The following is a 25,908-nucleotide window of genomic DNA, read 5'->3' as shown; positions in this document are numbered from 1 at the left end:
TTTTGTGAACTTTCAACCGCCCTGCTCACCTGGAGTTGCTGCCTCTTGCCAGCTTTGCCCAGTTGGCTGTTTTCCACACATGCATCTAGCTGGTAAGTGTGAGCAGGCTCGTCACACCCTAGAGTGATGAGTTTGATCATTTCTGCACATTTACACCTTCCTGTGGGGAGAAGGGTTGCCAGCCTTCCAGGATTGGCCTGTATTCTTCAGGAATTGAAGATCAATCTCCAGGACACCGATGTGTGCAATCCTGGAGAAAAATCTTCAGGAGAAGGTCGAGGATGCTGCTGGTTGGAAGGTCAACTGTTAATCTCTGCCACTCCCAGCAAACGACAGTCTGGGCCTTGGTGCTATGCAGTGACATCCTCTGTGCACATACCCATTGTGGACCCCAGTTGAGGACATATATTGGATTATATTGACAGGCCTGTCCTGAGAGGACATGGATGCCGCACCTGAGAACGTATCATGGCCTTCTTCAAGCAGAGACACTTAAAAGGGAGTCAGGAAGGATATAAAAGACTGAACTTTAATCTCCTGTGGTTGCAGAGACAAAGACTGATTACCATGCCTTAGCAGTTATCTAAAATCCATCTCCTGTTGATTTGTATCTCAAAATGCGTAAAATGGTTAGAGATGAAAGAAAACAGACTCTGGGTGCAAGACATGGTTTTTTTTTTCCCTTACAGGAAAACACAGTGAAAAATGAGTTAAAAAGCTAGCTGTAGAACAGTGCGGTGTGTGCTGTGTGACAGCAACAAGTCACCCCTGCAGCTGTAGATGACAGCTCCCTGCCTGTCTCTCTGTCTCTCTCTCTCTTCCTGAAACGGGGGAAGAGATCCCTTTTACATTAACCTTGTTGTGACCAACTGAGGGGGTTGAATAAAGAAGGGGAGCCAGATCACTCTTCCTCACCCGGGAGCATAACAAAACTGGGGCTCTGTTCGGTTAACAAATAAGGAGGACCTTGCCTGGAGACTGGTTGTAACACACTGTATGTGATTTCTTTGAAGCAAACCACTCAGTTACAGTGTATTTTGGTACATTGTAATGTAGAACTTTCTCAGTAACATTCAAAAATGTAGAATTACCAATCAGTTTGTTCATCGTCAGACCTGCTGCGAATTTCCAACATTTGCAGTTTTAATTAAAAAAATTCTGCTGGGTTTCTAGTTAGTAAAGGTGCAAGTGAGTGTTAATGCTATTTAAATTTTTCAATTCCCTTTTAAATGTCTGCTTTCAGCAGGTATTGGTGGTGCAAAGGGTGCCTTTGCATTTAAGCAATAGGAATGAGTAACTGCCATTAATATAAGTCACTGAGCACTTAGACTGCTGCCCACATCCGAGGACTCGTCATTTATTTCCATTCTCATCCATCTGCCCTATGTAGGGAAATGATACAAAAACCGGGCACTCTAGACACTGATTCATCAAACCACTAATAAAGGTCTAATTACCCAGATTCTGCACTGTCCAAATGATCTCCTTTAGTAAACCCACATCTTGCGTGCCCAAAACTCAGCATTCTTGTGGGTTTGAAAATTGGCCTTGAGTGGGTTGTATTTTTGTGTGATGACTACTAACTTGAATTTTATCACTTCATCAGAGGAAAAATTCATGATGTCTGCATGGTTCTCCCTTCTATACTCTTACATCCGGGTATTGCATTTACACAGCCTCTAAATTTCATAAATCTTAAATTAATTTGGCAAGTGCAATATGAAAATTATCCTTGTGTCTACCAATGTGTCTGCTGTTAATTTGATATTTGATCAGTGTGCATAGGCACAATGAGCTGAATGGCCACCTGTGTTGTAAATTTTTTTCATTCATGGGATGTGTGCGTTGCTGGCAAGGCCAGCATTTATTTCCCACCCTTAATTGCCCCTGAGAAGGTGGTGGTGAGCTGCTGCCTTGAACTACTGCAGCCCCTGTGGTGTGGGCACACACAGACTGCTCTTAGGAAGGGAGTTCCAAGATTTTGACCTAGTGAAGGTGAAGGAATGACGATATATTTCCAGTCAGGATGTTGTGTGGCTTGGAGGGGAACTTGCAGGTGGTGGTGTTCCCATGTACCTGCTGCCCTTGTCCTTCTAGAAGGTAGTGGTCATGGGTTTGGAAGATACTGTCTAAGGAACCTTGGTGAATTCCTGTAGTGCATCTTGCAGATGGTACACACTGCTACCACTGTTCATCGGTGGCGGAGGGAGTGAATGTTTGTGGAAGGGGTGCCAATCATTTGTCCTGGATAGTGTTGCACTGCTTGAGTGTTTTGGGAGCTGCACTCATCCAGGCAAGTGGAGAGTATTCCATCACACTCCTGCCTTATGCTTTGTAGATGGTGGACAGGCTTTGGGGAGTCAGGAGGTGAGTTACTCGTCACAGGATTCCTAGCCTCTGACCTGCTCTTGTAGCTACAGTATTTATATAGTTAGTCCAACTCAGTTTCTGGTCAATGGTAACCCCCAGGATGTTGATAGTGGGGGATTCAGCGATGGTTCTGGTAAATCTTTTTTGCTTCTAAACCCACTCTGACACAGGAGACCATTCAGTCCAGAATCTGGATCAATAGAGTTTAGACTTTATTTGTGGATTTTCAGTTTGTTGAATTAGCACTTCAAGTTCTTTTATATTTTCCCTAATTAAGCAGGTAAGATAAAGGAAACATGATTGCTGTTCAGATGTGGGCAGCAGTCTAATTCCTAATAATGGCTCAAGAAAGTGGTGAGTGGAATCCTAAAGGCTAATGCAGCTGAGTGAAGAAGAACCTGGACACTGAGAGATATGTGCACTGTTTTTTTTCTTTATTGGATGTGGACATAGCTGGTAAGGCCGGCATTTTCTGCCCATCCCTAATTGCCCTTAACTGAGTGGCTTGCTAGGTCATTTCAGAGGGCAGTGAAGATCAACCATTTTGTTGTGGGGCTGGCGTCACGAGTAGATAATGATGGCAGACTTTCTTTCATAAAAGGGCATAAGAACCATAAGAAATAGGAGCAGGAGTAGACCACGCAACCCATCGAGCCTGCTCTCCCATTCAGTATGATCATGGCTGATCTTGGTCTTCAACTCCATTTCCCCACCCGGCCCCCATATATCTTAATTCCCTGAGAGACCAAAAATCTATCTATCCCAGCCTTGAATGTATTCCACGATGGAGCATCAACAACTCTCTGAGGTAGAGAATTCCAAAGACTCACAAGCCTTTGAGTGAAGAAATTTCTTCTCATCTCAGTTCTAAATGATCAGCCCCTTATCCTGCGATTGTGCCATGTGTTTTGGATTCCTCGACCAATGGAAACAATCTCTCAGCATCCACCCTATTAAGCCCCTTCAGAATTTTGTAGGTTTCAATGAGATCGTGTCTCATTCTTCTAAACTCCAGCCTCTCATCATAGGACAACCCCCTCATCCCAGGGTCCAATCTAGCTAATCTTCGCTGTACTGCCTCCAATGCAAGCACATCCTTTCTTAAATGTGGAGACCAAAACTGCACACGGTACTCCAGATGCGGTCTCATCAAAACCCTGTACAACTGTAGCAAGACTTCTTTATTCTTGCACTCCAATCCCCTTGCAATAAAGGCCAACATGTCATTTGCCTTCCTAATTGCTTGCTGCACCCGTATGCTAACTTTGCGTTCGTTGTATGAGCACACCCAAGTCTCTTTGAACATCAACACTTTCAAGTTTCTCACCTTTTAAAAAGTATTCTACTTTTTTATTCTTACGACCAAAGTGAATAACTTTACATTTCCCTATGTTATACTCCATTTGCCATCTTGTTGCCCACTCACCTAACCGATCTATATCCCTTTGCAGCTTCTCTCTGTCCTCCCCGCAGCTTACCTTTCCATCTAGTTTGGTATCATTATCAAATTTAGATACATCACTCTCTGTCTCTTCATCTAAGTCATTATGTAAGTGATTGAGGCCCCAGCACTGATCCCTGTGGCACTCCACTATTCACTGTCTACCGACTTGAAAAAGCCACATTCATACCCCTCTGTTTCCTATCTATTAACCAATTCTCTATGCATGCTAATATATAAGCAAGAGGTGAAAGGCTATTGTGGGTGGGTGGGAATGTGGACTTGAGGTTACAGTTAGATCAGCCATGATATTATCGAATGGCAGAGCAGGCTTGGGCCGATTGGCCTACCCTTGCTCCTAATTGATATGTTCGTACGTATGTATATTATCCCTAGCCCCATGAGTCCATATTTTGCCTATTAACCTTTAGTGCAGCATCTTCTTGATTGCCTTTTGGAAATCCAGGTATACTACATCTACTGGTTCCCTTTTTAATCTACTGTTATGATCCCAGCTGAGGTTACCCCTTGACAAGCCTGATCCCAGGAACTCAGCTTGATAGATCCTAACTTTTATTTGTTTGTTTAGATACATGGAGCATAGCTACTGAACAGAGTCACAGGAGTAAGCTGATGAACTTTTAATAAAAGAATAAAACATTTATTAAACAAGAAAAGATGAATTATATTACAATACTCCTTCACCCACAACTATACCTTTACAAATATGTACAAATTTGTAAGGATAACACAATCTACAAAAGCTATCTTATACTTTAATGTTCACAGTGAGTACACAGTCCATGTACCAAGAGGCACCCTGTGGTCAGACACACCACACTCTGAAACCACTTTAACCAGATGCTATCGATCTCTCCTCAACTCCCCCCGGCCCCAACCAACACTTTCTCTTAGACGCCTTCCGCAAGGGTTCACCTCCAAGGTTTCAAACTCTCCTTCCAATGTTCCTGTCCCCTGGGTCATCACGTGCATTCAAGCTGTCTTCCACGCACTCTCTCACCGACTCAGCCGTCAACAGCACCACTGCTTCATGTGCCCGTAGCAAAACGTTACAGACCTGCAGCCGTCTCTTTGGACCTTCTTGCCTCTTGCAAGCTGTTCTCGCTTTAAACCTGCTTTCTGCAGCTTTTGTCTCTTTAATCTAAAGCTTGGAGCCTTTCTCTCTGCCCCTCACTCTTAACAAGACCTTCTCCAGGTTCCTGTCCTTCCTTTGACTAGAAAGTCTGCTTGAGACTTTTTCCTGTTTCTGTCTCACTCCTTTGGCCTTGGGACCTTTTTCGTTCTTTTGGGAAATCTGTAGCTCCCTCTCCCATTGTCCAGTCTCTCTGGGGTCTTGGCTTCAAACTGAAACTTAAAACTGCTGTTTCTTTATTTTTTTGTCTGTGTGAGGGACCTGCTTCTCTGGACCCCTGTTGCTAGGCAACAGCCCAATTCTTCTACTCTTGTTTGTTTAACCTAGCTGCAACAGCCATAAAAAAACCGTATTAGAAATGCAGTCACCTTTTTAAGGTGAAACTTTAACTGCATTTGACCTTTCTTAGATACAGAAATACAAATCAAACTTAAACTTTAAAGCTAAAACTCATTCCTAACACCTACAAATACCAATATAACTTACTTAAACGATCTCTATTTCCTAACACTATCCTACTACTTATATCCACAAAAAACTCTAATAAATTCGTCAAACAGGATTTCCCTTTAGTAAAGCCATATTGGCTTGTTCTGATCATACTATGTTTTTCTAAGTGCATTGTTAAGACTTCCTTAAAAATAGATTCAAGCATTTTCCCAACAACTGATGTTAGACCAGCTGGCCTGTAGTTTATTGCTTTCTCTCTTACTCCTTTCTTGAAAAGTGGTGTAACATTTTCCAAGTACCAATCTAGTGGGACCATTCCTGAATCTAAGGAATTTTGGGAAATCATAGCTAGCACATCCGCTATCTCTGCAGCTATCTCTTTTTTTAGAACTCTGGGCTTTATGCCATCAGGTCTCGGGGATTTGTTGGATTTTAGTCCCTTACGTCTCTCCAATACTTTATCTCTGCTGATATTAGTTTCCCTAATTTCCTCACTCTCTTTTTAGCCCCTAGGTTATTGTCTATTTCTGGTACGGAACTTGTGTCTTCTACTATGAAGACAAACAAAATATTTGTTCAATGCCTCTGCCATTTTCTCATTCCCCATGATAATTTCTCCTGTCTCTGCTTCTAAGGGACCGACTTTAGCTACTCTCTCCCTTTTTTTATACTTATAAAAGCACTTACAATCTGTTTTTAAATTTCTGGCTAGCTTACTCTTGTATTCTATTTTTTCCCTTTTTATCAACTTTTTGGTGGCCCTCTATTGGTTTCTAAAACTCCCAATCCTCAGACTTGCTACTGTTTTTTGCAACATTGTAAGCCTCTTCTTTTAATTTAATACTATCCTTAACTTCCTGAGTGAGCCAAGAATGGGTCCTTCTTGCTGAGTTTTTGTTCTTGAATAGAATGTATTTTTGCTGAACATTTTGAATTGTTTCTTTAAATGTTTCCCATTGTTCATTTACCTCCAGAGCTTTTAGTCTATTTACCCAATTAACCTTAGCCAGTTCTCCCCTCATACCTATGTAATTGGCTTTGTTTAAGTTTGAGATTTTTGTTTGCGATTGGGATATGTCACTTTCAAACTTAACATGGGATAGCTTTATCCCTAGTTCGTTCCACAATGTACTGTCCCAAGAAACTATCACAAACATTCCACAAACTCATCATCTAGACCATTCTTGCCAATTGAATTGTCCAAGTTTATGTGAAGATTAAAGTCCCCCACAGTTATTACATTTCCTTTGATACAGGCTCTAATAATTTATTGTGTAATGTTCTGCCCAACAGTATAACTACTGTTGGGGACCTATAAACTACTCCAACCAGTGCTTTCTGACTCTTGCTATTCCTAATTTCCATCCATTCTGATTCTACTTCATGATCTTCTGAGTTCAGATCCTTTCTTTCTGAAGTCCTTATGTCATCCTTTACTATGAGGGCTACCCCATCTCCTTTGCCATTTCGCCTCTCTTTCCAAAATATTATGTACCCTGGAATATTTATCTCCCAACATTGATCACTTGTAATCATGTTTCTGTAATGGTGATTTGATCTAAACCATTTACCTCTATTTGTGCCTCTAATTCATTTATCTTAGTGCAGATATTTCGTGCATTCAGATTTTTAAAAAACCCTTTAATATTTATACTTCTATTCCCTGCAATAACCTCATTTGCTGATGTACCTGTTTTTGTTAAACTCTCTGTCATGTCCACACTATCCACTTGAATGGCATCCTTCACCATTGTGCAATGGTCAGTCTGCTCATCCAGCTTGCAGTCCTTCTTCTCATCCACACAGGTAGCAAGCACCTCATACCTGTTGGACAAAGTCAGGAGCTGAGACTCCTCCATCATTACATACTGTGTCCTCATACCTATCTAGCCTGCAGTCACACCCCCCTGTCTCTGATCATTGACCAATTCTACAGTTATAACTACCCTAAGGGGTGTGGCCACCTCCTGGAATAAAGTGCCCAGGTTACGTTCCCCTCCTTGGTGCATCGCAGTATTCATAGCTCTGCCTCCAGCTCAATGACTCTGAGCCAAAGCTCTTCAAGCTGCAGACATGTTTGCCCTGGACCACACTGGTGTCCAAGAGCTCCCACATTCTGCAGTTGCAACATATCACCTGCCCTGCCATCTTTATAATGTGTTAGTTAATTAATTGCTTTTCCTTAATTAATTTATAATTAATAAACCCCACTACTCCCAATAACCTTTACTACTGGTAGTAGACTATAATATTGCCATTAAAACCTTATAATTATTAATAAATTACATACTTTTTGAAAGATAAAGGAGCAAAATACTCACCAGCCAATCACTTCCCTGTTTCCTCTCACACTCTCTTACTGTTAATTCCTCCGCTCCTCTCTCCCTCTCACTGTTAATGGCCCTGCTGCTCCTCCTCCACTCTTGTTCTCCCTCTCTGTGTCAATCTGAGGTTTTTTTTTTGACAGTTGTCATAGTCACCAACATTGACACCAGCTTTATATTCCAGAGTTATTAATGAATTTAAATTCCTCCAGCTGCCATGGTGGGAATTAAACCCGTGTTCCCTAGAGCATTAGCCTGGGTCTCTGGAATACCAGTCCAGTGATATTACCACTACCTTACCATCTTTTCCTAACATGCCAAAGACTTGGAAAACCAAGGCTGTTTCAAACTGCTTTGTGCGATGATGAGCTTTTGGGCATTACATGGAGGTTGCATGAAAAGAGTGGATTCAGTATTGTGAGGACACAGACAAAGAAGAGCATACAGGATGCGACTTGAAACATTCCTCCCTCTACCACCCATCCACAAGGCAGCTCACCATCACCTTCTCAAGGGCAGTTAGGGATGGGCAACAAATGCTGGGTTAGCCAGTGACATCTATAAACTATGAAATAATTAAAGAAAAATGAATTTAGATGGTAAGAAACATGAAAGAGAATATTGGAAGAAAAATATCCATTGTTGTAACAAAATAGGCAGGAAAGATTGTGATAGAGGGATGTGACTCAATGAAGCATTGTCTGTGATGTATCCTGGTACTGGCTTCTTTATACCAGTTACAGTGTGAATGGGCTTCAGAATCACAATATGCCCAGCTTCTTTTGCCACACAGCTCCAGAATATTGATCTTATGCCTAGTCATGTATCTGAGGGCAGGAGCCAGCCATTCATTTTATTAAATATGTTTGATTGGCAATTTTTTTTCAGTTTCAGACACATTTAAATTCCTTTTTCCCAGGTCAAGTTCTGAAAACTGTTTCTCAGCCTGTTCTGTTCAAATTATATCTTCTCTATGAAGATGCAGAAACTGTAAATCAAGAGCAATCTGTGTAAAGGATAATATTCAAAAGACTTGAGGCAGCTTCAGTTTGCATTGGATTTTAGTGCTAGTTTTCGTGATTATTTTCTATCTTCCACGTAGCGCCAGTTAAAATTTCTGTCTGTTTAAATCTGCAGTATACAGTATCATTATATCTGTTCACTTACCCATTTACCATTTGATCAATTTGTTTGGCAGTTCATAGCTTACGTTGTGCCCGCTTTTGCAACAGCAGGAATGCTAATGAGTGTTTACTGTGCTGCCAATCACACGAGAGCATGAGATTGAACCAGCAGACTAAACGCCCTAACGGTTTTTACTTAATGTGTTGCTCGCTATAGATTTGCCAGATGTTGAGACAATCAAGGCACACTCTGCAACATGGGCATTTGGTCCTTGCCCACAGGAATAGTCTGAGGCACCGAAACTGGAGTTTAAGTTAAAGCCCATGGAACAAATGGGACAGTGGCACCACACATACAAAGTTGGCTGAGTGACAAGAAACAGAGTAGTGGTGAATCATTGTTTTTTGGACTGAAGGAAGGTATGCAGTTTGGTTTCCCAGGGGTTGCTATGAGGACGACTGCTTTTCTTGAGCTACATAAATGACCTAGACTCGGGTGTGCAGGGCACAATTTCAAAATTCACAATGTCACAAAACTTTGAAATATTCTGAATTGTGAGAAGGATTGTGATAGACTGCAAGAGGGCATAAGCAGTGGAATGGGCAGACATGCAGCAGATGACATTTAATGTGGAGAAGTATGAAGTGATGTGTTTTGACAGAAAGCATGACGAGAGGCAATATAAAGTGAAGGATAGAATTCTAAAGGGGGTGCTGGAGCAGAGAGACCTGGGGGTAAATGTGCACAAATCAATGAAAGTAGCAGGACAGGTTGACAAAGTGGTTAATAAACCATACAGGTTCTGGGCATAGAGTACAAAAGCAAGGAAGTTATGGTGACCCCTTAGAAAACAATGGTTTAGCCGCAACTATCACATTCTAGGCACCACACTTTAGGAAAAATGTGAAGGACATTAGAGACGGTGCAGAAAAGATTAACAAGAATGTTCCCAGGGATGAGGGACTTCAGTTATTTGGATAGATTGGAGAAGCTGGGGCTGTTCTCCTTAGAGTAGAGAAGATTGAGAGGAGATTTGATAGAGGTGTTCAGAATCATGAGGGGTCTGGACGGAGTAAATGGAAAGAAACTGTTCCAATTGATGGAAGGGTTGAGAACCAGAAGGCACAGATTTAAGGTGATTGTCAAAGAGGCAAGGGTGACATGAGGAAAATCTTTTTATGCGGCAAGTGGTTAGTGTGTGGAATGCACTGACTGAGAGGTTGTTGGAGGTAGATTCAATTTAAAGAGAATTGGATAATTGTCCGAAGAGAAAACATTTGCAGAACTATGGGGGAAAAAGTAGGAAAGTGGGACTGAGTGAGTTGCTCTTGCAGAGACTGGCATGGATATGATGGGCTGAATGGCCTCCTTCTATTCTATGATCATTCTATGATTCTAAGTAAAATGGCAAAATGCAACAGTAACCCGCAGCACAGAAATAGAGGCCATTCAGTCCCTTATACCTGTGCTGGTGCTTTGAATGAGCTGCCCAATTAGTCCAAGTCTCCGCTCGTTTCCCAAAGCCTTGTCATTTTTTCCTTTTCAAGTTAGATCAATAAAATGGAAAAGCCAGGTTGCAGTGTAGAAATAGGTTGTAGGCTGCACAGATGTGGGGAAAGGTCAACGATTGACTCTGCTTCTTGAAAATACCAGGAAATCCTTTTCTAAAGAGCTATGGGTACGAGAGTTTCTTTTATTTTTCCAGTTTTCAACACGTTTTTTCTTCTGAAGATACTAATTTAAGTTGGAATACTGCTTGAGCAGTGACAGCGTCCCAGGCATTCTTTGCCTGTGAGCCAAGGCTGCAAGTGTGAGCATTGCTATTCTTCCATATGAGTGGCTGCACATCATGAGACAGTATTCCCATATTCACCAGTTGTCCACACAGCCAGGCTAATCAGAAGTGGGCGAGTGGATGGAGATCTGGACCAGGAACCTGATCTGTTTTGGGCAGGCAGTGAAGAATGATTATGTCATTAATGAAGTGTTAACTGGCAGGATGATTGCTAACAGAGGACATTGGTCTCCTCCCCACCCCAGCCCAATTGATCGGTTAACACAACACTAACCAATAATGGAACCCAGGACCTCCTGATGCAAAGGACATAGCTGCTTCATAGGGTGGTGCACATGCCCACTCAGTTGTCAGGGAATGATGGAATGTTCTCCACTTGCCTGGATGAGTGCTGCTCCAATAACACTCAAGCTCAACACCATCCGGGATAAAGCCCCCCTGATTGGCCCCTCCATCCACTACCTTCAACATTCACTTCCTCAACCACCACTGTGGTAGCAGTGTGTAGTATCTACAAGATACACTGCAGCAACTTGCCCAGCCTCCTTTGACAGCACCTTCCAAACCCATGACCTCTGCCACCTAGAAGGACAAGGGCAGCAGCTGCAGGGGATCACCACCACCTGCAAGTTCCCCCCCCACCTCAAGCCACATACCATCCTGACATGGAATTATATCGTTGTTCCTTCACTGCCGCTGGGGCAAAATCCTGGAGCTTCCTCCCCAACAGCACTGTGGGTATACCTAGACTAGATGGCCTGCAGCAGTTCAAGGAGGTGCCTCACCATCATCATCTCAAGAGCAATTAGGGATGGGCAATGGATGATGGCCTGACCAGCAATGCCCACATTTTATGAAAGAATTAAAAAAAAGTGTGTTTGCCACATGCACATACTGCGTACGCAGATTGCACAAGGATGATTCAATCATGTTGGTTGGACATGATACCGTGGTGAAAATGATAGCTATATGTTCTTCCTCTCCAAATGAAAATAGGTTAATCAAATAGTTTTTAACAGGGGGTGCAGGCGCTCCCAAATCTCACTCAATCTAAATTTTTTTATCATAGCACCAACCTCCACTGTTCTTCTCTTAACAGGTGATCTCCTACATCCTGCACTTCCTGTCGATGTCTGACAGGAAAGAGGCTTCATTGGTGAACAGAGCCTGGCATGCTGCATCTTTGGACCAAAGTCTCCAGGTACCTTCCCTTTTCAAAAAAACATTCATATAATTTAGATTTCTATATAGTACTCCCCTCCTGAAGGCACTGACTCTTTTCAGGGCTAGAGTTGCATGGGCAGCAGCTAGATAAGGATATCTCAACAAAGTTACCTTGAGTGTTGGAAGGCTTTACAAACAAGATGGCCTGATCCCATCCTCACCTGTTCTGCACATGTCTGCAGTTCCCAGGAAGGGTCATGAGCTAGCAATCAGGACTGGGAATGCTGGCTGATATTTCTCCTTGATTTCTTCCCCTTCTTATCCCCAGGTGTAATAAATGGACAGTTATATCAGTCCCACTGCTGCCTCACCAATGATCCGATAACTCAATGCTTGCATCCACTCGAGAAGCATCTTCATGTATGGGAAGATGTCTCATAATGTTGAGGAAGGCTATTAGTGGCTGCTAAACAAGGAGTGGGAATTGAGGAATTAACTGTACTCAGGATCGAGGTCAAGCAGAAGGGAATTCTAGAGGGAGTAAGAAAGTGGAGTAACCTGGTGTTAGGAGTAGAGAGATATTAAGATTGGGATGTGTAAGGAAAGCTCTGGAGCATTGTGGAAAATGGAAATGAGAATCATGAAATTAATTTGCTGATGCACATGTACCCAAAGGGGCATGGGAAGAGTGGGAGTGCGGGACCATGTTTGCGGGGAGGGGTGGGAGTGCATATTGTGTAGGACGGTGTGGGGAAAGGGGTGGGGGTGCAGAATCGTGTCGGGGAGGGGGGAGTGGGGGAAGGGTGGGGCTGCGGGACCGTGTTGGGGATTGAGGGGAGTGGTGTGCAGGACCATGTCGGGGATCGGGGGGGTGGGGGAAGGTTAGGATCGGGGTTGGGGGGGTGAGGGCGGGGGTGCGGGACCGTGTTGGAGGGTGGAGGTGCGGGACCGTGTTGGAGGGTGGAGGTGCGGGATTGTTTCCGGGGTTGGTGGGGGGAAGGATAGAGGTGCCGGACCGTGTTGGGGATTGAGGAGGTGCTGTGTGGGACCATGTCGGGGGTTGTGGGTGGGGGGGGGGAGGGTGGGATCGGGGTGAGGGTGGAGGGTGGGAGTGCGGGACCATGTTGGAGGGTGGGGGTGCGGGACTGTTTCGAAGGTGGGGGTGAAGGTTAGGGGTGTGGGACCGTGTCGGGAGCGGGTGGGTCAGTCAGGTGATCCCTCATGGACAATGGAATGGCCACAAAGATGGGCCCCGCCCTTGGTTATGAAGCAGCTGCAGGATCGTCTTTCTTACTTTTGAAAGTAAGTACCTGACGTTACCTAGTTTTAAGTACTACCTAGATTAGAGGAGGTAGAATTCATCCAAGATGTTCAGGCTAGTGTAATCTGACTATACCGTTTGCTTTTTGTGTACAGAAGAATGTCTTCTATCGTCTCCAAGGAACGTACGATTCTCTTGAGTTCATCAGAAGCTTAGGGCGGAGACAGACTTCCTGCGTGGCTCTGAGTAACCTCGATGGATCAGCTGCTTCAAAGATGGTCATACAGAGCATTGCGTTCCACCTGGCCCCGCATCTGAAGAACCTCTTGCTGCGGGATAGCAGCATCACTGAGAGCTCCTTCGTGGCTCTAGTCCCATCCTGTCGCAACCTGTGGGGGCTTGACATCAGCAGCTGCAACAGCCTTTTTGTGCCTAGCACCTTGCTGTCAACAGAAGAGATCAGAGCAAGAACAGCCGAAGCCCTGGTGGACCTCCGTGAGCTCAATCTCTCCAACCTCCGGTACCTCTCTGACTTGACCTTCAATCGACTTACTGAATGCACCCCCAAACTCCAAAAGCTGGCTCTTGCTGCCTGCCCCATTGCCTTCGAGTTTGATCCCTACCGAGGAACAAACACGTGCAATTCCACTGTTTCTCTGTCGCTGAACAACATCCTCTGTTTTCTGGATAGACAGGCTGCCACACTGAAGTGTTTAAATTTCAGCCGTACCAGCATCACAAATGAAGCAGTACAGTCAGTTGTCAAAGTGGCTGGGCTAAACCTGGAGGGGCTGGTGCTTCAACATTGCAAGGACTTGACGGATGATGCAGTCTGTGCCATCTGCATGTGCCAGCCGGGGCTCATCACCCTGGACCTCACCGGCTGCGCTGAGCTGACTGACAGATCTGTCACAGCTATGGTGAGTCTGCAGTACCTGGAACACCTGTTCTTGGGCAAGATCAGACTCCTGACTGACAATGGGTTGAAGAACTTGTCCACCATCCCGACCTTGCGGACCCTTGACTTGTCTGAGTGTTACCAAGTCAGTGGTCGTGAGCTGGTCAAAGGGTTAGTCTTTCCACAGGCCACGCCGAATTTAGTGAGTCTCAACTTCAGCTGCTGCACCATGGTGAAAGTAAGTCACTCTACCAACGTTATTCATGCTGTACTGAATGACAGAAAAATTGCCCTAAAAATTGCTGGCTCCGCTTGGATTAATATGATCAATGGTGGATGGAAAGGGGATGTCATATGGGAAAGAAGCTAATTTTACCATGAGTTTTCAGCTCCTTTTTTTGTTTGTAATGCCAAATTCCACCAGAAGTAGGGGATGGGTGCTTTTTATTTGCGTGACTTATTGCCCAGTGAAGGCTGCTAGCAACCATGATCATATGGTGATAGTGTTTCTACGGTGACACTGGGCAGGGAATTCCAGGATTTTCACCCAGTAGTGATAAAGGAACGGCAGTGTATGTCCAAGTTTGGGGCTCTATTTCACTCTCCTTGCTTCCCCAGCCCAGTGACATTGAAGCAATAAATAACTGGCACTGACCAGCAATTCAACCTTGGAGTGTCTCACATTTCTAGTTTAAACAACTTTCTTCTTCCCAAAAAGTACAACTGAGTTTTGCATTCGGGTAATAATACATTGAAATGGCAAGCGAAAATTCTAATCACGTACCAAATTTACAGCAGTGATTGTAAATCTCACTGACCTCTTGTTGGCATTAGGCTGATAATGTTGCTCACTTTTGTGTTTATTTAAATTCTGTAGGATAGCTGTGTTTTCTCAATGGGGGCGATCCTGCATGAGAGCCTGAGGGAGCTGGACCTCACCTCCTGTGTGTACATCACCGACTTCAGCATCTATGTCATCACCAACTACCTCAAGGGCCTGACAGCATTGCGCCTTGGCTGGTGTAAGGGGATCACGGACTCGGGGTTGCTTGGAATGAACATAGCCAACGACAACTGCCAACTGGCCATGAAGGTCTATTTTTTTTTTGTTGCTTGTGAATCTACCACAGCCCCTTGCTGTGAGAGCCAGCCTTCACACACAACTTTGATAGATGCTGTGCTTAGGCTAGCACCCCTGGCTGCTGAACATTAGTGCAAAAAGCATCCGCTTGTCCCTTTGCTTCCGACTTTCCAAGTGTCCCGTCTGATGTTGTTGGTTTGTAGATGGCCTGATTTTCATCCCCTTCTTTTCCTGCTCCTCTTCCTTTTGCATTTATTCCTTTCTTACATGGAATAAAGAAAGGCTGCTTGTAAAACTGAAAGCTAACCAGGAACATTTTTATTTCAAAGATCGGGCATTTGAATCGGCCATCAATACTTTGAAGATCCACCACGTCATCAGGAAAATGTTGGAATCTATTATTGAGGAAGTTTTAACAATGCACTTAGAAAAGCATAGTATCCTTAGACAAAGTCAACATGGTTATACGAAAGGGAAATTGTTTGGCAGATTTATTCAAGATTTTGAGGATGTAACTAGTAGGGTGGATAAAGGGGAACCAGTAGATGTGATATACTTGGATTTACAAAAGACATTCGATAAGGTACCACACAAAATGTTAATACACAAGATAAGATAAGGAAATAAGCTCATGGAGTTGGGGGTATAGTGTTTGTATGGCTAGAGGATTGGTTTAGCAGACAAGAAGCAGAGTGTGGATAAACGGGGCATTTTCAAGTTGGCAGTCTGTGACTAGTGGGGTGCCGCAAGGATCGGTGTTGGGGCTACAGTTATTTACAATCTATATTAATGACTTGAATGAAGATACAGAGCAATGTACCTAAGTTTGCTGATGGTGCAAAGTTAGATGGGAATGCAAGCTGTGAGGACACAAAGGCTGTAAAGAGATATAGACAGGCTAAATGAATGGGCAACAAGATGGCAGGTGGAGTATAATGTGGGGAAGTGTGAGGTTATTCACCTTGGTTATAAGAATAGAAAAACAGAGTTTTTTAAAAGATGTGAAGCTTCTAAATATTGAAAGTCAGATAGACTTGGGTGCAATTGTACAAGGAACACAAAGTTAACATACAGGTACAGCAACCAATTAGGAAGGCAAATGACATGTTGTCCTTTATATGTTGTCTTGCTGCAGTTGTACAGGGTTTTGGCGAGACTGCATCTGGAGTGAAAGGGTTGTAAATCTTTGGAAATGTCTACCCGAAAGGGTTGTAAATGTTCCATTGCCCAGTATATTCAAGTTAGAGATCCATAGTTTTTTAATCTCTCAGGGAACGAAGGGATATGGGGAGCAGGCAGGCAAGTAGAGTTGAGACAGAAGCTTACCATGCTCTTATTGAATGTCAGAGCATGGTTGAGGGGCACTCCTGCTGTTCCTTCTGTTCTTATGTTCTTAGCTATAAGTTCATAATTCCACCAATCACAGTAAACAGAAGATAAACATCTGTGATTTTGTACATCTTTCTTTTTGCCATCAGTTTGTAAACCTAAGGCATTTTAGTTCCTTTTCTGCTTTATTTAATGGGTCTTCCAACGTTAAATGCACCAATTTTTGTGGTTTAAAATGGGTACATGAATCAAGGGCTTTGAGCTTTGTTATCCACCCCTGAGAGAATTGTATTGTTTTCTGAAAAGGAAGAATGTGGATGATTACAAGAAGGTGGGGGAATGGCACTAGGTGCATTGGTCATTTGGAGAGCCAGCACAGACACGCCAGGCTGAATGGCCTCCTGTGCTGTAACGATTCTGTGATTTTTTTTTGAATGGTGTGATGATCCATGTGCTTTGGGAAGCATATATTTTCTTTTTGTATGATGTCTCTTTAAGATCAAAGTGGGCTGGGAAGTATTCTGAAAGAAGGTTAATTGGTTTCCTGGTTATGGCATCATTAGGTTCCAAGAACTGTCCATGTGATCTGGGGTTACCATGGGGATGAACAGCTAGAAAGCAAAGAGTAAATAGAAAGCTAATTGCAGTGGGATTGGGTAAGCCAGTGTTTGTCTTTTAGTTCAGAATACACTGAGAATTTGTGTAAAAAGAGGAAAGAAGCAAGTTTCTTTCTGAATGGAACAGTTTTCTGCTTGGCAGTGTTCAAACTGAACCTGATATTGAAGCAGGTATCTGAAAATGGAGCAGAGACTGTGCTACTGTGTGTGTTATACAGTTGGAAAGAGCGGAGAGTGGAAGACAGGAAGGGCAAGAGAGTATAGGTCGGACAAGACCCATTGCTGCTGTCTCAGTGTTGCCAGAGGCCACCAGATCATTTAAAGGGGTCAGAGAAGGCAATCTCTGAGGATCTGTGCCACTAAGACTGCCATGACCCAAGTGAGAGAGGGTTCGTAGATATGCACCATGTCTGGGGATTTCAGATGGAATTCTGCTGCTGGTGAATGTGACTCAAGGGTCAAAATGATTGGATGGGAAGTAAGAAATCCTACAAAATGGAGGTCGAGTTGAAAGACTGAGAGATTGCATGTGGTCCCATGTTTGTGCGGGTAGTAATGCAAGTGCTTGTAATTACGTGAGTTGTATCTTTGTATTGACTATTTAAAGCAAAATTTACCACTTTGTTTGAAATACGCCTTGCCCGTTAATGTTTGGATTGTGTTGATTTTAGCTGGCTTGTTACAGTAAAAGTTTTAAAAAGTATAATCTAATCGAGCAATTTTCTTTGTTGGCTACTGGATTCCTTTTTTTAAAAATGTTATTGGTCTCCAAGAGGATCGTAACAACAGTCCTTTCTGGGTAATGGCTGCCTTTAGGACAGCTACTTATTCATAAAACTAACAAATCTGCAACAGCTCACGAAAGCTAACCCTGCAGTAACTTTCAAGGATGGGGGTAGTGGTCAGCCACTATGAGATGAACGACATATTATGCACACTGACCAGCAGCTCACCACTAAGCTCTTTAAACCCGAATTAAATCTGTCACAGAATTTATGTACCCTGGCTGCAAAATTTCTCGGATTACAGGGTTGTGTATTAATATGGGAATTTTATTGCTAGAAATAATAATAGTGGTTGGAATGTGGATCTTGCTACCAAAAGGAGGTGGTTGAGGTGAGTAACATAGATGAGGAAGCTAGATATGTACATGAGGGAGAAAGGAATAGAAGATTATGTGGATAGGGTGAGGTGAAGCAGTTTTGGCTTGCATGGAGAATGAACACTGGTATAAGCCTGTTTGGCCGAATGGCCTGGTTCCTCAGCTGTAAATATTGTGTAATTCTATGTATTCTTTACCTGTTTGAATGTGCTGATTGAATGAAACTTACAGGAATGACACAGCTCAACATATTATTACTTTTTCCCCTTTCTAGGGTGATAATGAGCCAAAGTTTAGCAGGACCTTTGCTAACTGGAATTTTTTTTGTTCCTCCCAAATATCAGGATGAAAAGCCCCAGATCATAACCGAATCTGACATGGAGCCGTCCAAAGAGAAAGAAGGAGCTTCGCTTAGAGCATTGACATGTCTTAAGGAGCTCTGTTTGACTGCATGTACAAAACTAACAGATACCAGCATAACCAGGGTACTCCATGCAGGGCACTGTTGAGGCTGTGGTGTACATCTGCGTAGGCCTTACACTGGAGAATGGAATAGAGTTGATAAAATAATTACCCCTACAAGCATACAATCAGGGAATCTTGCAACAGGGAAGGCCATTCAGCCTATCATACCTGTGCTGGCTGTTTGAAAAACCTACCTGATTAGTCCCAATCCCTTAATCTTTTTCACAGCCCTGCAAACTTTTACTTTTCAAGTACCTGTACATATCCAATTCTCTTGAAAGTTATTATTGAATCTGCTTCCACCACTCTGTTGGGCTGTGCATTCTGGATCAAAGCTTGCTGTGTAACAAAAAAAAATTCTCCTCGTCTTCCCCCTGCTTCTTTTACCTGTTATCTTAAAGCTTTGCTCACCAACCCTCCTGCTAGTGCAAACAATTTCTCCCCATATACTCACAAAAGTTTTCTTGGTTTTGAATAACTCTATTAAATCTCCCCTTAACCTTCTCTGCTCTAAGGAGAACAATGCAAGCTTCACCAGTCTCTCCACATAAATTGGAGTCTCTCATCCCAGGTACCATTCCAGTAGATCTTCTCTGCATTCTCTCATAGGCCTTGATGACTTTCCTCAAGGGTGGTGGCCAGAACCAGATACAAATATTTCAGCTGCTGGCCTATATAAAAGTATATAAAGTTTAAAAGTAGCACCTGGTGGTGTTGTACTGAATTCTAGAAACCAAAAAGACCCAACCTCAAATGCTGGTCAGTGCTGAGTCTTCCAAGGCAGTCCCTTGGGATCGAAGATGACTTGCTTTCACTCCAGTTCTGAAATGGCTGGCAAGTCCAATGTGTGACCCAAAGATTCTGCCACATGCAGGTCAGACGGTGCTTGAAAGATTGAGTAGATGAGTTGTTTTGAGGTTTGTGCGCTCTCTCCAACATCTTGACTTCCTTTTCTGTGCTTCATGGAGACCTGCCTCCATGCCTTGCCCCACGCTTGGAGTGGTGCCCCTCAAGCTATATATAACGGATGCCTATTGTCCCTTGTGGGCTATGGCTGATTACTTACTAAAAGTATATAAAATTAGAAGGGAGCTGTTTGATCTAAAACTTACATTTTCAAGGAGTCTCAGCCGTATGTTCCTAAAGAACATGCGTCCAACTCATCTACAACTGGATTGATGGGAAATACTCTGTAGCATCTTACATGTTGATTCCCCTTACTGAGAATGAGAGCAAAGTAGCAATAAGGGTGATGATAATCAGAGCATGGCAGAGAAGGACAGAGTGTACAAACTTAAGAGATTACCAACAGATAAGGCCAGAGGTTACAAAAATAGTAAAAAGACAGAACTAAAGGTTCTGTAGCTGAATGTGCGTAGCATTTATAACAAAATAGATGAATTGTCGGCTCAAATAGAAATAAATATATATGATCTGACAGCCATTAGAGACATGGCTGCAAGATGACAAAGGCTGGGACCTGAATATTCAAGGGTACAGGACATTTCAGAAGGACAGGAAGCTAGGAGAAGGTGGTGGGGTAGCTCTGTTAATTAAGGATGACAGTACAATAGAGAGAGATGACCTTAGTTCTGGAGATCAAGATGTAGATGTAGAATCCAGTTTGGGTAGAGATAAGAAGCAGCAAAGGTAAGAAGCCACTTGTAGGAGTAGTTTTATAGGTCCCCTAAGAGTAACCACACTGTACGATGGGATATACGGGAAGAAATAATGGCTTGTGAGAAAGGTCCGGCAATAATCATGGATGATTTTAACCTATCTATAGATTGGGCGAATCAAGATTGGCAAAGATAGCGTGGAAGATGAGTTTATAGTGTTTTCAGGACAGTTTCTTAGAGCAGCATGTTCTAGAGCCAACCAGAGAGTAGACTATTCTAGACCTGGTAATATGCAGTGAGACAGGATTAATTAATGACCTCATAGGAGCCCCAAGGTAGCAATGATCATAACATTGAATTTTGCATTCAGGTTGAGGGAGAGAAGAGTGGGTCTAAGACTAGTGTTTTAAACTCGAATAAAGGCAGTTATAAGGTTATGAAGACAGAGCTGACTAAAGTGAACTGGGAAATTGGGCCAAGGGGTAGGTCAATAGAGATGCAGTGGAAACATTTCATAACACTTAGCAAAGATACATTCCTGAGAGAAAGAAAGACTATAGGAGAAGAATGCATCATTCGTAGCTAACTAAGGAAATTAAAGTTAGTATCAAATTGAAAGAGAAAGTGTACAATTCTGAGAAGATTAGTGACAGGTCAAAAGATTGGACAGAACATAAAAATCGGAAAAGAATGATAAAAAAAAAAGTTAGGGATAAGTTGAGTGTGAGAGAAAACTAGCTAGAAATATAAAAACAGATAGTAAGAGTTTCTGCAGGTATTTAAAAAGGAAAAGGGTTACTGAAGTGAGCGTGGGTCATCTGGAGAGCAAGTCTGAGGAATTAATGGAAAATAAGGAAATGGCGGATGCATTGAACAGATATTTTCTATATTTGTTTTAGAGGATACAAATAGCAATCCAGAAATAATTGTAAATCAAGAGGTGAAAGGGAGGGAGGAACTTAAAACAATTACAATTACCAGGGAAAGGGTGCTGAGAAAATTATTAGAACTAAAGGCTGATAAGTGCCCAGGCCCTGATAGACTTCATCCTAGGGTTGTAAAAGAAGTGGCTGCTGAGATTGTAGATGCATTGGTTTTAATTTTCCAAAGTTCCCTAGATTCTGGAAAGGCCCCAACAGATTGGAAAATAGCAAATTTATTTCCTCTATTGAAGAAAGGAGGGAGGGAGAAAGCAGGAAACTGCAGGCCAGTTAGTTTAACATCTGTCATGGGGAAAATGCTAGAACCTATTATTAAGGAGGTTAAAGCAGGGCACTTAGACAATCTTAATCAGGCAGAGTCAACATGGTTTTCTGAAAGGGAAATCATGTTTGACTGATATAGTAGAGTTCTTTGAGGAAGTAACATGCAATGTGAATAAAGAGGAAATGTGGTTTACTTTGATCGGTGGCACCTGAGTGACTCAAGATTTGAGAGTAATACGAGCTTGCAGGGTATCTCACGCACACTGGTATAATCTGGCTGTGGGCCTGGAGTCACATGTAGGCCAGACCAAGTAAGGACATTAGTGAACCAGTTGTGTTTTCATGACAATCGGCAATGGTCAGACTTTTAATTCCAGATTTTTATTGAATTCCTGGTCCCCAGAGCATTACCACGGGTCTCTGGAATACTAGTCCAGTGACAATACCACTATGCCACCCCCTCCCCATAGCACAGGTATTCTGTCAAACCACATTAGCCAGACATTAGGTGCAAACCAGCATCCTCCCATGTAACAGGCTAGCATCATGAGGCTAGGCACACACCTATAACCTCGCATTGTCATGGCCGTCTAGCAAACATTTCAAGACTCACCAAGTTCTAATTAGGTCCATTGCTCTGCATTATGCAGGTGGAGAGAGAGAACTATTATAGGGGTAATGTTTAGCTGTAAACGTGGTAACAATGTAATGCTGCAGGCCCCCATGGAAGGCTAAGGTCCCTGACTGTCACTTAAACTGTAACCCACGCCCAAACCTGACAGACATTACATGGAGGCCATTGAAAAGTGTACCTGGTTGGAATGATGACAATGTGAGGTGCCTTTAAAACCTACAATATCCACAGACAACAGACCTCAGTGCAGCAGCAGCAGGATAATAAACAGAACTGCAAGATCTATATTCTGAGGCCACATTATATGACCCTCTGATGCTAGTCTTACATATGAATTGTCCAATCGCCATGTTGATAGAGCAACTGGCTTTATTCATATCACTTTTGTGGACATAAAGGCAACTTACTGAGCTGAGGTTGAGTGAGACAGCACAGACATGAGGGACACAATGGGAGATAAGTGAGGAGGGGAGGCATCTGTTACACTTGGATGACCTTGGAGCATTGCATCAGATGGAGGAGCCATTCACTAGATCTGACCTTGAGACAGAAAAACAAAATATATTTACACATGTTCCAAGTACGTACAGTGAGTGAACATCTGTGCCACCATTGTGCTCTCAGGACTTAATTTTCCTAATGTTATCACCACATCTAGGTGTATCCCTGACAACTGTAGCAGAGGTGGAGGCAGCCTGTTGACTGCTTTCCCTGTTGTCTGAGATAACCTTGGTGGGTGCCCTCTAGAGCGCCGAAGCCCAGAGGGCCCTGACCTGATTGGGGTCTTCTGTAGGGTAGGTGCATACTCCTCAGCCTGAGCAGCTGGGGTGCTGGGTTCCCAGGCAGATGGGATTTGGATTGGCTGGGCACCCTAGGAGAGGCCAGGGTGGATTCCCCCGGGGTGCCCGGCTGATGCTCCTTCCTGTGGGTGCCCGAGGGTTCCCTCTTGACTCCCTGAGGAGAGGGACTCTGGAGGGAGGCCGAGGTGCCCCTAGCCACTGATGGATCCCACACATGGCTACAGTGATGGTGTGCAGGCCCGAGCACACACCAGGCATAAACTGCTGGACCAGGGTCTCCTTGGCGGTCGCCACCCTTCCAATGATGCCCTTGATGCGCTTACATGTCAGAGCCACAACATCAGACAGAATGTGGAAGGCTTCCTCCATCCTTCGTCCTATTCTGGCGACAGCCTCTGACAACCTTGCCTGCTGTTTCCCTGCCTGTCTTTGGAGCTCCAACATCTCTGAGGGCTGATTCCAGAGGCTTGTCATCGGACTCGGACTCAGCAGGGGCCTGGTCTCCAGCAGTCCTCTGAGTTTCGGAGACATTGGCTGTCACTGCCTCTGCCTGCTGTGGGCATGTTTCTGTGCTGTGCTCACCAGATGGTGACTCCGAGCCTGCTCTAGAACTGGGACCCACCGAAGTGCGTGTCTCTTTGCTGGTGGAGGGTGCAGGCGAAACAGTGACTGGCCAAGGAACCATCCAAGGTGCCCTGGGAGCTGGGGCTGATGGGTTAGTTGGCAGTTTCCCGGTGGCTCTTGCTGGTGGCTATAAGAGAGAGTAGATAATTAGTGATTGACTAGAAAGTCATCTACAATAAATAGCACTGTCTCGGCGAGTAGGCGATGACTACTGATAGACCCTCACTGGCTTATTGGGAGATGCCTATCTCACCTTTGGCACTGGAATGGTCTCTGTCTTCAGCAGTGAGCTCTGCCAACTGCTGCTCAAAGTGGGTGAGTGGCCTGAATTTTGGCATCCACCACCTGTCTGGGATCTCTCCCTCTTGTGGGCGATCTTGTCCTGCATAAAGACAGATGGATAGACTGTGACAGGGTGGATGCAAGCAGATGGTAAGCATGCCTGCCTTCTGTGTGTGCTGAGTAGTTTTATGTAAGGGTTGAAGATGCAACCTGTGCAGGATGTGACAAGAAATGATGTTGTTAAAGTGTGTGTGAGAGAATCAGTGGCGATGTTCTACTAGTAGTGTGTGAGATCCCTGTGGACTGTAACCCTGCAAATGCCTGAAGGCCTTATGTGAGTGACAGTTGAGAGCGAGGAGAAGGTTGACTTACCCTGGTGGAGTGAATGAGCTCATTCATCCTTTTTGTGCACTGTAGTATGGTTTTCTTCTGAGGTCCAAAGATGATGATCTCCTTGGCGACCTGCTCCCAAGCGGCAAGATGAGGGCTGGTGGACCGCATGCTGCCATCTTTGGGGTAGAGGACCTCCTGCTGGTCCTGGACTACCTGGAGGAGTCTTCAGGCACTTCTTGCTGAACTTGGGTGCTGAGGGCTTGCTTTTCCCAGGGCCATTACTCTTCACAACAAGTTCTGGGCTGCAGAGAGTGGATGTGTGGGTGGGTGCCACTTAAATATGGCGGCAGGAGCTTCGACTCCATGAGGATGAATCCCAGCCCTGCCTCATTTGACAAGCTAGTCATTTATGTATAAATAATGAGCTGAAAAGCGACCGATCTGGCATGGAACCCCCCCACCCCCCCAACCACCCAGCGGGAAACACTCCAATATTCCCGCTGCTGCCGCCGCACTTGGTCTTTGGTTCGGAAAATTCCACCCCAGGGTTGGGAAACCAGTCCAATTTTCCTTTGTGCATAAGCCAGTTGCAGGCCTCCTGACTGAGGTCAGTATGGACTGAAAATTTGGGAACCCTGTGCAGAGAATGAGAGTTACTGGAGGGTTCCAAACTGGCATCTTTTCATAAGGTCTACAATAGGACCTTTATCTGATATTTTACCTTGCCTACTAGACCTGGAGAAGGAGTCTGCACAGTCCTGGCTTTGACTAAGCTTTCCAATATTCATCTACATTTTCTCTGGCTATTCAGCTGGCTAACTACTCCTTCCAGACATTTCCATAGTGCCAATAGTGAATACATCATTGTGTTCCATTCAATATTTGGACTTCTCATTCATGTCCTAATTCTAACCAAGAGCTGAACCAGCTCATTCTTGATGAAGTTAATTGCAGAGCAGTCACTGATTTTGCTACAGGTCTATTCCATGAGCTCACTATTCTAGTCTGTCTTGAATTTTAAAGTTGTACAGTATTTGGGTACATGTCCTCTACATCATAAGATTGAAGTACAGACCATAAGACGTAGGAGCAGAAGTAGGCCATTTGGTCCATCGAGCCTGCTCTGCCATTCAATGAGATCATGGCTGATCTGATAATCCTCAACTCTACTTTCCTGCCTTTTCCCCATTACCTTTGATTCTCTTACTGATTAAAAATTTGTCTATCTCAGCCTTGAATATACTAATGACCTAGCTTCTACAGCCCTCTGTGGTAAAGAATTCCACAGATTAACTACTCCTTGAGAGAAGAAATTCCTCCTCATCTCTGTCTTAAATGGGCGACCCCTTACTCTGAGATTATGCCCTCTGGTCCTAGACTCTCCTACATGGGAAAACAACCTCTCAGGTTGTCAAGCCCCCTAAGAATCTTATATGTTTCAATAAGATTGCCTCTTATTCTTCTATACTCCAATGAGTACAGGCCCAACCTACTCAACCTCTCCTCATAAGAAAATCCCTCCATACCCAGGTTCAACCGAGTGAACCTTCTCTGGACTGCCTCCAATACCAATACATCTTTCCTTAAATAAGGAGACGAAAACTGTTCACAGATTCTAGGTGTGGTCTAACTAGTGCCTTGTATAGTTTTAGCAAGACTTTCCTGTTCTTATACTCCATTGCCTTTGAAATAAAGGCCAACATTCCATTTGCCTTCCCTATTACCTGTTGAACCTATATGCTAGCTTTTTGGGATTCATGCACAAGGACCCCCAAATTCCTCTGTGCTGTAGCTTTCTGCATTCTTTCTCCATTTAAATAATATTCAGTTCTCTAT

The 25,908-nt window shown here is 43.8% G+C and overlaps 1 protein-coding gene across 1 annotated transcript in view; it reads left to right on the top strand.

Moving 5' to 3' along the window:
• Positions 1-25,908, top strand: part of fbxl9 (F-box and leucine rich repeat protein) — a 37,156-nt gene that overhangs the window by 5,523 nt on the left and 5,725 nt on the right. The window contains exons 2-5 of the mRNA XM_078544768.1: positions 11,758-11,859; positions 13,239-14,219; positions 14,859-15,074; positions 18,455-18,595. Of these exons, the coding sequence (XP_078400894.1) occupies positions 11,758-11,859; positions 13,239-14,219; positions 14,859-15,074; positions 18,455-18,595 (1,440 nt within the window). The remainder of the gene's footprint in view (positions 1-11,757; positions 11,860-13,238; positions 14,220-14,858; positions 15,075-18,454; positions 18,596-25,908) is intronic.

The sequence above is a fragment of the Cetorhinus maximus genome, chromosome 6 (genome assembly GCF_964194155.1).
Source record: "Cetorhinus maximus chromosome 6, sCetMax3.hap1.1, whole genome shotgun sequence".
NCBI lineage: Eukaryota > Metazoa > Chordata > Chondrichthyes > Lamniformes > Cetorhinidae > Cetorhinus > Cetorhinus maximus.
This window is presented reverse-complemented; position numbering and strand designations above follow the sequence as displayed.